Here is a 13,998-nt window from a genome sequence, read left to right on the forward strand (position 1 = left end):
AGCTACAAAGCAATTTCTTGTCTAGCCTTGGTTACATGAGAGTCTATCTGAAAAACACACATAAATACAAACAAAGAATATATAACAGGAAAGGTGTGAAGAAGGCTAAAGGACCTTACATAATATCATTTGATACCAGGTAGTTAACCCTAGAAATACTACCCAGACCCAATATAATCTTTTTGTTTGTATTTCAAGACAGGGTTTCCCTGAGTAATCGTGGCTGACCTGAAACTCAGGTTAGCTTCAAATTCACAGAGATTCACTGCCTCTATCTTCCTAGTGCTGGGATTAAGGTGTGTGCCACAACTGCATGGCTCAATATAATGTATTTTAAGCATAAGGTTCAAGGGAAATCTTTTAGTAATTCCCAGAGAAAGAGAGAATCAATATTTATGTCTATATTTTCCATGCCCCTGCTGTTGGTTGCCAAGGAAGAAACAAGAACTTTTGAGTTTTACAGCCATGAACCCAAACTCCAGTCGTGCCAATTTATAGTTATGTGACCAAGTGCAAAGCTAGCTAATGTTTCTCAGGTTCTATTTCATCAACAGAAAAATGTATTCGTTTCATTATTTATGCATGTTCAGTAGGACATGAATGAGATACTGTGTGGAACATGTCTGTTTTATCAACTAACACCATGTAAGCACTGGAAAAAACAGCTGTACTTAGCTTTATTTATCCTTAGAAATTCCTAGCAAGAAGGACACATGGTCATTAATGTGTCTGCCAAATATGAAGTAAAGTCTTTTTGGATCCACAATTAAGCAATGTGTGTCTGTGGTAATCAATGAAGAATGTGACTTATTATCCACTGGGTAGACTCCAAGCATCAATTACTATGTCTAGAACACATCAACAGGCGTGTTTCAGTCTTAAGTATTAACTTTTACAGTGAGACCAATATGCATTGATAGACAAAAGCTGAACAGCCATCGGAGGGTTTTCTGTAATAGCATGGATAGTCAAGCTTAGAAATAATAGGAAGCACTGAGCTACATCCCAAGATACATACACAGCTATTAAAAGGCTTGTGTCTCATAAAGGCATTTGAGTGCTCCTAAGTGATGTAAGTAAGTAAAGCAGAAACTTTGCTGAAACGTAGCTTTGGTATGTTGTTGTGGTCCCTCGCAGCATTTTAGTTGACTGGCATCTTTTGCTTTATAATTCATTCCTTGAAATGCTTTGGGATGCTGACCAGGGTGTTGTATTATAAAGGGATTTATTTGTATTGCAAGTTACTTGTCTATCAAATCATATCAAACCATTCTCATTTCTTCAACTGATCTGCGCTATATTAAAAAAAGTGCATTGACAGCTTTAGTGAGAGCACTACAAGTAGGTTATTTCCCCAAAGAGTTAGGCACAGTTTCATTGATATAATTTGAATTGTATACACTTCATAACTATAAAGCTGGTGAATATAGATATAATACCAAAATACTACAGAAATGCAAAGAAAAAAGATAAACAGCAGTTCTAAATATCATGTATGACTGAAGAAAAGGTCGTGAAACCTTTAGGGTTATTCAAATCACCTTTTACTAATGCCTATCATATGTGAAGAAACTGAAATGTTAGACCCTTGAAAATAGAATTTGTTGCAATTATTAGGTGGATATCAAGAAATTAGGAAGCATTATTCCCTGAATTTACAAAATATTTATTTGTATTTTACTATAGTAAAGGGAATGAATTTGGTCATATTCAAGGAGGGTTTTTGTCAGCTTGGCAGAACTGCCAGTCCAAGAGAGATTCAGAGGCAATGACTGACAAAATTTTGTCTGGAATTATAAGAATGAAGCAGATACATTTGAGAGTTTCTACTAAATGAATACTTTTCTTATCTTCTAATACTCAATAAGTTCTTCATGGGCAGGGACTCTCCTATTCATTGTTTCACTCGCTGAACTAAATCCAATACCTGAACAAAATAATCAATATGAGAATTCCTCTTATATGTAGGAAACGGGAAATGTTTGCACGTTAGCTGTCATGAGAGTTGAGAGCCATGGTTAATCTGTGAATTGAAGCACTAAAAAACAGTGTTGAAAACTGACTCTATATCAGAAAAATAATGATGTGCTGATAGAGAATATTTCCCCAAAGATAGTGATGTGTGGAAATTATGCATTGAGAAACATCTACTAATATTTAGTATAAAACAGAATGTAATAACAGTGTCTGCTCCCCCAAAGACACTGTAAACTCAGAGGAATCACACTGAGAAGCTGAACAAGAATTTCAAAATATTCTTGTCAAAACATCTAGTTGAGGACACAAATGACTATTAAAACTACTGTGGAGCTTTGTTATTCTACTAAGCAATTAAAGAGATAAAGGAAAAAAATAAGAGGGTGAAATCTTGATATTTTTAATTTAATTTAAATTAATCAAGTGCAGAATTTATTGACAGCCATCAACCTCCTGTGAATATTCAATTTTCAGGTTGTTTTATTTTACCTTGTTTTAATATAAAAGATGACTGAAATAAACAACTCTGTCATAAGCATGAATTAATATGAGAAGTTACTGAAATGAACAGTAATATAAATACAGGGACTTGAGAATGACTCAAGGTGAATGTTTTTTTACTTGATCAAAAATTATTAAACTGGCTCTTTTTTGTGACAAAATTTCTCTGTGTAACAACCTTGGCAGTCCTGGAACTAGGTCTATAGACCAAGTTGTCTTCAAACTCACAGAGATCCCCCTGCCTGTATCTCCCAAGTGCTAGGATTAACAGCCTGTGCCACTACTGCCTGGCTTTCAAACTGGCTTTATCTCAGATAGCATTAACCACATCAACAAGAGCTAGAATTCATATGTGCAGAAAAATGAAAACAGAAACACTGAAGCATCACAAAGATTGTTTCTAATTTTTAAAAAGGAGGAAAAAAATGAACATCCAGGACTCTTAACTGCCAAATGAATAAGCAGAACACCCTGATTGCAAGCAAGATAAAAAATGTTAATTTGCTGGGCGTTGGTGGTGCACACCTTTAATCCTAGCACTCAGGAGGCAGAGGCAGGCAGATCCCTCTGGGTTCGAGGCCAGCCTGGTCTCCAGAGCGAGTGTCAGGATAGGCTCCAAAACTACACAGAGAAACCCTGTCTCGAAAAACAAACAAACAAAAAAAGTGAATTTTTCTTAATGAATATGCAAGCATAGGAAGTAATGCAATATTAATGTCATCTAGGACCTACAATATTTTTCTAAATTAATTGCTTTTGATATTACATAGGAAGGGGAAAGCATTTTATCAATCCCCTTTCCACCTGGTTAAGCTCTCTCGAACAGGGTTTATAAGCTCTTTAGAGGCTTTAAAACAATTAAAGCAAAAGGAGGTTATAGTTGTATTTCTCTATCCTTATGCCTTCACATATTTTTGCAAAAGAAATAAGAAAAAAATAATTGTTCCATCAGTAATATCATATAATCTGTTCTGTTCATTAAAGATTTACATGTATGAGGCTATTGAAACATCTTTTTTTTTACTAGATTATAGCTTGACAATGTTTTTAATTGAAAAATATGGGTAATTTTTAAGTCAGAACAACAAAACTACTGATTACTAAGAGAACTAATTATTGCCTTCTTTCCTCAGAAGACATGCTAGTCTAATAGATATACACAGTATGGGTCTCCATCCGCAGTGCAAGACAAGTGGGAATTTCCACAGCTCTGAGGTTTGAGAACAGCTGAACTGCAAACACACTCTGAAGCATCTAAAAGCTCCAGCTGGGGCTTTTGGCTGCCAGAGCTTTCAAAGATCTGTGCTTTTCTTCCAGTAAAGGTACAGCACATAATTACAATGGATGTACCAAATTCAATTCCGTAGGAGGTAGGTTGGAAGACAAGTCAGTGGGAAGTTATGCAGCCAATCTGCCCCTTTAAAGAAGATTATTGATCATAGAAGGTGTAGTAAGTAGCATGTCTCTCTTGCTGGGAGGTCGGCCTCCACACAGAGGGAAGATCTCAGGCTTGATATTGTTTGTTTGTTTCTGCTTAATCCCCTCCTATGCTTTTTTTTTTTCTCCCAGTTGATAGCAAGTGATTATAAGTAGACCCAAGGTTGTGACAGTTAAAAAAACAGTTAAAAAAAAAAGGTTAAAGGAAGTTTACCAACTCAGAGACTGACTCAGGTAAGCTTTATTTTCTCTCCTTAAAAAAACCCTACCCAGAAACATGTCATTTCTTCCGATTGGTGGTAATATTTTAGTCAATGTAGGAGTAATCATTTGTCTGGTACATGTTTTGCCCTAGCTGATATGATTGTTATCTAGAGAGATGTGTGTTAATGGGAATTCTACAGTGTAGTGGTTCAAAGATAGTGAAATAAAAGCAACTATAAAATCCTCATTATGTAAGAAAGCAAGACAAGAAAATAACACACACACACACACACACACACACACACACACAGAGAGAGAGAGAGAGAGAGAGAGAGAGAGAGAGAGAGAGAGATTAAATCTGTCAATGTTAGAAAATAGTATATAGATTGAGAGTATGAGAAGAATGGAAAAAGTCCATTCGACTTTGTCTCTAGGCAAAGACATTCAACAACAATTTGACAGATAGATACATATCATGAATAACATCAGCACAGTTCACCTACTTATAGAACTTATACTCTAAGAGAACATATTCAACAAATAACCTCACAAATCAATAATAAAACTATTACATTCTAGAAGGGAATTTTTAAAGGAGGTTCTGAGAGTTTTACAGATAGACCTACTTTTGACAGCGACACAAATGGCATAATTACTGAATTTAAGCTAAGACTTAAAAATAGGTTTTATAAAGGCAGGTAAGGAATGGGAATCAGAGATGATAGCACGTGCAATGATTCTGAGAAAAACGAATGAATTCAAACACATAAAAATGGAATTCAATATGGTTGAGGTACAATGAAAAAGAGCTCAGGTCACCCAAAACATTAAAACTAAGCAAGGTTGACACATGCGAGGTCAAAATGTGCCTGATCACCCAGGACTGTGGCGATGGCTAGGGATATGTTTCAATGGGCAAAGTGTTTGCTGAATAAACACAAGGACTTAAATTCACTCCCCATCACCCATGCAAAGGCACAGATATCTGTAAAGGAAGCACTGAGGAGAGCAGGGAAGGCAAATCCCAGTGACAGATTGGCCATCCAGTCTAGCTCAAATAGTGAGTCCAAGTTCAGAGAGACACTGCCCCCAAAACAAAGGCAAAAAATGACAGGAAACAGATATCCTGATGTTGAATCCGGTTTCAATACATGCAGACATACATAAGCAAGAACATCCACTCACATACATGTGTATATACTGTATATACACAATGAAGGATGGAAAGAGGGAAGAATGGAAGGAATAAAAATAAAAATACTGGGGCATTAGTGTTTTGGGACGTACCAAATAAGATGCACTATAAAAGACTCCCAATAGATGCACTAAGAGGAGACTGATTAGGAGAGTAGCTAAAGATAAAAGTATATGGTAACGATTACAGGGAATAGTCCTGCTGCCTCAGACACTGGCAGTGGCAGTACAGATGAAGTTCAGACCTGAAGTATATTTCAGCTGTGAGTAGGAAGTAGTTAATGACCTTTCCTTAATCAAGTTCAATGCATAGTTTAAGGCAGAATCCTGATTTTACTACTGGTTGAACAGTTAATAGGAAGCAAAGCAACAGAGAGTAAGTGGAAACTTCTGAAGAAGCTGATGATAGGTAACAGAAAGAGGGCAGTAACTAGCACGATCCCTGGGTCAGAGAAACATTTTAATTCAAACATCTAGCCACCCATTTTAGGCAGCAAGTGACAAGATTTATTTTCTTGAAGAGAAGGCCAGAGTAGAGTGACAAATTGAAGCAGCGAGGGAAAAACACAAGTATAGTAAGCAAGAAACAATGCTGTCTGGAATTAGATGGGTTAGTAATACACAAAGCAGACATAGGGAAAATGTGCATGTCCTAGAGCGTCTATCTACCTATCTCATCACACTCTCCCCCACCTCCCTTCCTTTAGGAAATCACAGTACCTAAAAGCACAGCCTGTGAATTCTAACTGGTTCCCACATCTACTATTTACATTGAAGCCTTGGAACACTTGCCTGGGTTGGGTTGGCCTCAGTTCCTCAGCAGTAGGTCAGAGATAATAACATTGTCAACCTTTACCTTATAAAACATAAAAGAACATGAATATGTTGACTGGCTTGACCTTGTGCAGGCATTGCACAAGTAACCACAGGTGCTGTGAGTTGATATGGGCCCTGAGAAGTTGCCCACACCTCACAGGGTAACTCCACAGCCATGTGAAAATATAGACAGCATTAATTGCACTCAGGGGCTATTGATAACAAAAAGGAGGACATGACGTTGACAAGGAGATGAGGGTTGGCATGAAGGGGGATTTGATGGAGGCGACAGTGGACAGAAATGATTAAAATTTGGTGTGTAAATGTATGAATTTTCTGAGGAATAAATTAAAAATATTCTTGAAAATATGGCCCACATAAAAATGTTAGCACAAAGTACAAGTTAGTAAGCTTTTGCTATCACTAGCACTGCAATGGAACATTAGTAATGGAAACTGGCCCTCTCCTTTTCTGAAGTTTCACAAAGAAATAAATTTACAAAATGGAGGAGTGTGGGGACAGAGCTCTATTCTGCAGTACTTGCCTAGCAAATGGGAGGTCCCATGCTTAGTCCCCAGAGAAACAACAACAAATAGCATTAATCCAAGACCAGAGACCAGCTTGAAATCCTAAGTTAGAAACGAGCCAGGGTGATGTAACAACAAAGCAACTATGGAGGCAGAAGAGACACAAAGAGGTCCTGAAATTCTTTTGTTATGCCACTTGCAAGAAAGATTTTGTAGTAGATGAAAAGAATAGATTACATAGCCGGGCGTTGGTGGCACACGCCTTTAATCCCAGCACTCAGGAGGCAGAGGCAGGCAGATCTCTGTGAGTTCGAGACCAGCCTGGTCTACAAGAGCTAGTTCCAGGACAGCCTCCAAAGCCACAGGGAAACTCTGTCTTGAAAAACCAAAAAAAAAAAAAAAAAAAGAATGGATTACAGACAGAAGAGGAAATGAAAGACAGAACGGGGAAGCGAGAGGTTGAAACATATATTCTAAAGTCAGGGAAACAACGAAGGGTTGTGATACTGAAATCATAAAGATAATTTTTAATATGAATATTAAATACTAAGAATGGGTGAAGAAAGCTGAGGACAGGGGTTTTCCTAACTTGGGGGTTCTTTTATTAGTTAGAAGAATTCTACTTTCCAAAGATATGGCCCCATTAGGCAGCTAATATAAGTTCAAGGGTTAAATAGTAATGATAGTATATTCTCACAGAACTATTTTAAGTTGCTATTTTAGTCATACTTTATGTTTCTTTCCTTTTAAACTCTGCCTCACATTTTTATCTAAAAGAGTGCTTATAATTCCACAAACATTTACTACCTATTTTACACAACAGACTGCATACAACTTTAAAAGACTAAGGTTATTGTTTATTATTACTAATTAATTATTAAGGATATTATTATATAATGAATAATATATTTGTTAAGAAGAGCGTGCCTAACCTTTATTTAGTAAGTCTCAATTGATAGACTTAGGCAATTTACGTAGTTTAAACTGCTTAGCAATGTAGTAGATTCTCTCTGACACCACCCCAGCAGAGACAGAGCAAAAGAAAGTGAGAGTACATAAGGGGCGTAGGAGAATTCATGTATATAAAGCCTGAAATATTTATGGTTATGTGCATAAACAAGAAATCTCTTCCATTTTCTATTTTTGCCTTTAGTTCGGAAGGTATATTGCTTTTTATGCCCCCCGATTTCATTTCCTCTGTAAGTTACCAAGGATATTCCTTGTGAAGGACTTGCTAGGCATACTAATACATCTTCCAAGATAAACTGCACTCAGGAAAAAAAAATGGTTTCTGAGAAACTGTGTAGTATACCTACTGTAAAACTCATAACCATCATGATGCAGCTGAAATCTCAGATGGTGTATAGCCCTGCTTCAATTATAAGATGGATCTGAGCTACTTAGGTTTCAAGTGTGGACTTGAGGCTACAAATTTTATTATTTAGCACTCTGCTAAAGTGCCACCATTTAATAAATAATACAGAGCCAATTCAGTTGACTAATAGATCTGATTTAAAAATAAGAGAAATATGTCCCCCATGTCCATTATATGCTCTATTTGATGCCCAATGTGCTTGTCTAGTTTCCTTTTCAAGGAATTGACAAATCTTTCTACCTCAAATTAGGCAACAGCATAATAAAACAATAAAACAGTTTTAAATATGGACAAGAGATTATTGTATATGCTAAAAAGAACACACTCACTCCAATCTAATAGAGTTTCATATGGACAAGATTTTAAAACTGAAGTAGGAAATCAGATCAAATCTAAGTTGTAACTACTTTGAAACATTATGGAATATTTTGGATGAAGCTGATACTACTTGAAAGCAGGTCCAATGATGATTTAAAATCCTTTGTTTACAAACGAAAAACAATTAGGAAGCCAGAGTAAACCAGAAATACACATAGGAAATAAATCTGTCCTGAACACCTTAGTTTAAAAAAATACCTTCTAGGTTGGGCGTTGGTGGTGCACGCCTTTAATCCCAGCACTCGGGAGGCAGAGGTAGGCGGATCTCTGTGAGTTCGAGGCCAGCCTGATCTCCAGAGCAAGAGCCAGGATAGGCTCCAAAGCTACACAGAGAAACACTGCCTTGAAACCCCCCCCAAAATAGCTTTTAGGGGTTGGGGATTTAACTGAGTGGTAGAATGCTTGCCTGGCAAGAACAAGGCTGTGGGTTCAGTCCCCAGCTCTGGAAAAAAATAGGTTTTATTCAAAGAAACTAATTTCAATGTCCTTTATATTTCTTTATGGTCAATCATTTGAATAGCAGGCTTGTGGTAGATTAATATATGATGATATATTCTTTATACTAAGGCATTCTGTGCCATTTCAAATGATGGGGATAAGAAAAAATGATTAAATTACATAAGGTACCTTTTTAAGTTACTTGACTTAATGGGAACCACACATTGCAAGTTTTCAATTGATCATTGACAGTCTAGAAAATTTGAAAATATTTATGATATTTTTGATACAATATTTATTTTGAAAATAGTTGCTAGTTTTCTTTTTTAAATTTCCTTAAATATTATTAATTTTATTTCAGCCTTAATTTTCAGGGGGCTAAATTCTAACATTCTGATCTAAAGGGAAGAAAAACAGCCAATGCAATACAGCATGCTATTTTGCATGTATTAATATCATTAAATATCAGCATTGTTGAAGAGAATATCCCATAATGCTTTGGTATTTTTTTGTGAACTTAAAAAGTAACTTAGTTACTTTTCAATACCACAATGCTGAAGGTAAAGGCTTTTTCTAAGTCAATATTATATTTAATCATGTAGTTATAAAGTAAAAGAAATCAACTAATGTCTTTCTTATGTTTGTGAGAAGTGTATACTTAGGCCTTTGTGATCAATACATACCACAACACCAAACTGTTCTGGCTCACAGAGATCATCATATTCATTCTTAAGCTGTGCTAGTTCTTTGAGTATATTCTGCTCAGGGAGATGTTTGACAAGATTCTAAAAAGAAAAGCATAAGTATTAGTAGTTAGTATCTGATTGGTGAGATGTTTAAGCATACATTAGCAACTCAACTAAGCAGATTAAAAAACAACCAACCTATTAAATTAAGAAAAACTGTATATAAACTAGCTGCAAAGGGAAGTTGTGCCACTATATGAAAGACTCATACCTTCTGTTATAGCTATATATCACAACAGACAGATGACCCTGTCCTGCTGATTGGTTAATTTCAACCAAGAATAATCTCTGAGATACAATCAGACATACTATTCAATCTGGACAGCTGCTGACCCAGTCAAATTGCTACATAATCCTCAAAGTTAGGGAGTTGGTGTAGAAATGCTATAGTTAATTTCTTAAGAATCATCAAATGGTTACACTGATGGCTAAGCTATTTCATTCCAACCATGACTATTAACAGTACACATGATTTTCAGTTTTCCATATCTTTACCAGCTATGATGGATAGTTTCATGTCAACTTGGAACAGGCTAAAGTCAATTAAGAAAATGCCTCCAAATTATCTGGCCGTAGGCAATCCTATAAGGTACTTTCTTAAGGAGGGCTTCATGGAGGAGTCCCTGTTCATTGTGGGTGGTGCCGTCCCTGGATTGGTGGACCATCAAGAAAGCAGTTTGAGCAAGCCATAGGGATCAAGTCAGTAAGCAGCACGCTTCCATGGACTCTGCATCAGTTCCTGCCCGGTTAGAATTCCTCTTCTGACTTTCTTTGATGATGAACATTGTGTTATGAAAGTTTAAGCCAAATAAACCTTTTCCTTACCAATCTGTTTTTGACAATAGTGTTTCATGACGCCCGAGACAGTAGCATATGTTATTTAAAAAAAAAAAAACATTATGGTATATGTGAAGCAGTGATTTTTGTATACTATTCTGAAGCCATTTTAAACTGGGAAAAAATTGACATTAACACAGAAAACAGGGAAACTAAGTATACAACATCACATAGAAGTGGGATTTTATTTCCTCCACTTATATTTTCTTTTCTTCCATTCAATCCTGCCTCTCTACTAAACTCTTGACATACACTAGTGTCCATCATATTAAAGCTCAAATTTTAAAATAAGAGTGACCTATGATTTAAAATAACATGGATATAACCATATATGCAGATGAAATCTAATGGAGCTGTTTTCATTCATGACTATAAACATTTTTATACAAAGAAAAGTAATCACTAAACTTATTATTTCCATTAAAAATATATTTTTGTAGTATGAAGAAAATGATGGTTTGTACATGCCAGGCAAGAACTCTACCTCTATACACACACACACACACACACACACACACACACACACACACACACACACACACCCTTTTCAAAATTTGAGAATATCTTAATTGTATGTATGTATGTATGTATGTATGTATGTATGTATGTATGTATGTGTCTGTGGGTTTTTTTTACACAGATACATGTACCATACTACAAGGAAGTCAGAAGTTAAATCCTGATGAACTGGAATCAGAGGCAAATGTGACCTGCATGTTTCAGGTTCTGAGAAATGAACTCTAGTGCTGTGCAAGTGCAGTACACAGCCTTAAACACTCTGAAGAGGCATAGCTCCAGCCCCATATGTAAGCTCTCACTAGAAAACCCTGAAGATGTAAATATTAGAATTAGTGCTGGGCAGTGGTGGCACAAGCCTTTAATCCCTGCACTTGGGAGGCAGAGACAGGCAGATCTCTGGGAGTTCGAGGCCAGCCTGGTCTACAGGAGCTAGTTCCAGTACAGCTTCCAAAGCCACAGAAAAACCCTGTCTCGAAAAACCACACACACAAAAATAGAATTAGTAATTCTTAAAATGTGTCTATTACTGTTTTTGTTTTGTTTTATGTTGTTTGTTTTCTCCATGACAGGCTTTCACTATGTAGCTCTGGCTCTCCTGAAACTCACTCTGCAGACCAGGCTGGCCTTGAATCACAGAGACCCACCTCCTCTGCCTCCAGTGTACTGGAATTAAAGGCACGTGCCACTACCTCCAGGCTACTGGTTTTTGTTTTATCTTAAGTATACTGTTAAGAAAATCAAAGATACACTTGGGTAACATACTTTTCACTAAGTGCAACTAAATTAAATAGATTAAAAGCATTATTTAAATTATGAAATAATTTAATTCAACATTTTAAAACTCTCCATTTCAATGTCCATTTTCTGTGTTTTATTCTAACCCTTATCTATATGTCATAACCCCAAGAAAAGGAGGATAGAAAAAGCCATGCTCCATGATTTTCCATAAAACATGGAATCTTGGCTCTTAGAAGGCTTCTATATATCAAGAGGTGAACTCTTCTTCTATCTACGTTTTTACTCCCAGAGTAACTTTACACAGGAAATGGGGAAAATCACTCTCAGCTGCTACATGAGAATGGCAAAATTCATTTGGAGAATATATAAGTTGCTTGCGGAGGTGCCTAGAAATGATCAATATTGAAAAGTCTTCTATGGCAGTGGCCAAGAGCAATTATCAATTACATAGAGGCATACGCAAACAGATAAGAATGTTACTGCAAACTTCATATTATCTAAGGACTCTTCACTTGAAAAAAACAAAAGAGCTCGTGAATTTAATGTTTCATTCACACTGCAACTACTTCTGGCTTGTAAATAAATTGAAAAGTTAGATTAACAGTTCACATAACCACTACATGTGCTATATGGGGGAAGTCTAATCATAGTACTAAGAATTGGACACAGACAAATAACAAAAAAAAAACACTTGAAAGGCAATAGATTCTGACAAATTATTGGCTGATAGACAAAGGTCCTATAAGTTTTAAGGTATGATCCATTCTATTTCTTTCTCCCCTACTGCTGCTTAATAGCATGCCTTTTCTCCTTCAACTATTTCAAACTTTGTGTTTGAAAGATCAATTCTGGGTGAGTATGAAAATTTCATTCTAGAAAATGTCAGTGAGCTGAAGTTTACTAAGAAAACAACAAAGGAGAAAGAAGTAAGCATGCCACCAAATGAGGAGATTTTCCCCCTCATCTTTTATGTATCACCAGTTCAGTTTCTGATAACTGTCACTGTTATTTGAAGAAATTTCTCCTAGAAGACCACAGGCTTCTAACAACTTTTTACATTTATGCAATTACTCTATAATGCTTCCAAAACTTTATTTCTTTTAAATGTTAATTGCACATGTAAAGGTTACTTAAGTAAAGGTATTGAACCATACTGTCCTTTCCTTCTTGACAAAACATAACCTTTCTTTTTTTGTCTTATATCTCATTAAGTCATTTTAGTAGTAGAGAACTGAGTTAAGTTCACTCTGATTAACTCTATCATTTACCACATAAATGGACCAGGGCCAATATTTCTTTTAAAAAATGAATTATTGTTGTATTTTCTAGCCATCTACAGATGGATAAATGAAAAGATACAGAAATTGATTTAAATTCTATTGATAAGTATACATGCACAGATTAATGAAGACAAGGAGATTTTTTCAAACACTTGGTAAAATTTCTGTCATTTTACCACACAACTTTCTCCACTTGCTTGAACAAAAAATTCAATTCCTTAAATATTATATGTTATTATGGCATGTTTTTCAACACTTTCTTATGGCATACAGCTAAAAGAGTTTTGTAGGCATGTGTTCATATGTGCTGGGTAGTTGTACAACAACTTGAAACAAGCTAAAGTCATCTGAAATGAATAAACCTCAATTAAGAAAATGCCTCCATAAGACCAGGTTGTAAGTAGGACATTAAGGCATTTTCTTAATTCATGATTGATGGGGAAGGCCCAGCCCATTGTGGGTGGTACAATCCCAGGGCTCTTAGTGCTGGGTTCCATAAGAAACCAGGCTGAGGATCAAGACATGAGGATCAAGGCAGTAAGCAGCATTCCTCCATGGCCTCTGCATTATTCCTGTCTCCAGATTCCAGCCCCACTTGAATTCTTGATCTGACTTCCTTGGATGATGACCAGTGATACAGAAGTTTAAGCCAAATAAACCCTTTTCTCCCCAATTTGATTTTTGGTCATGGTGTTTCACGAAGCAATAGAAACCCTAACTAAGCGTACTCGAGGCTTTTATATTATATTCCTGTGCTCTTGATCTTTGTTCTTAAGGGTAGATACAAACACAACTGTTTTCCTTTAAATAGTACCAAAGCCTGGTACTGTCATTATTATTTGTTTAAATATGTGTTTGCCTTTTAATACCGCATGCCTTCTATATAAATGTCACATTACCCATTAGGTACTGTGCTATTGGAGGATTACAAGTTTCAAAGGGACATGTATGCTCCTGTGAAACCATGACAAGCTTAAAGCAACAGCAGTATTATCTTCCAATTGACGTAAAATATAACTCTTCTCAGAAAG

At 36.2% G+C, this 13,998-nt stretch overlaps 1 protein-coding gene across 9 annotated transcripts in view; it reads right to left on the bottom strand.

The window, feature by feature from the left end:
- Positions 1–13,998, bottom strand: part of LOC100768845 (protein diaphanous homolog 2) — a 735,817-nt gene that overhangs the window by 391,568 nt on the left and 330,251 nt on the right. For 8 of the 9 annotated variants that reach the window (XM_027433000.2, XM_027432999.2, XM_027433003.2 and 5 more), the window contains one exon: positions 9,531–9,632. The exons of the other annotated variant lie outside the window; for it this stretch is intronic. In XM_027433000.2, the coding sequence (XP_027288801.1) occupies positions 9,531–9,632 (102 nt within the window). The remainder of the gene's footprint in view (positions 1–9,530; positions 9,633–13,998) is intronic. 9 annotated transcript variants of the gene reach the window in all.

The sequence above is a fragment of the Cricetulus griseus genome, chromosome X, assembly GCF_003668045.3.
Source record: "Cricetulus griseus strain 17A/GY chromosome X, alternate assembly CriGri-PICRH-1.0, whole genome shotgun sequence".
NCBI lineage: Eukaryota > Metazoa > Chordata > Mammalia > Rodentia > Cricetidae > Cricetulus > Cricetulus griseus.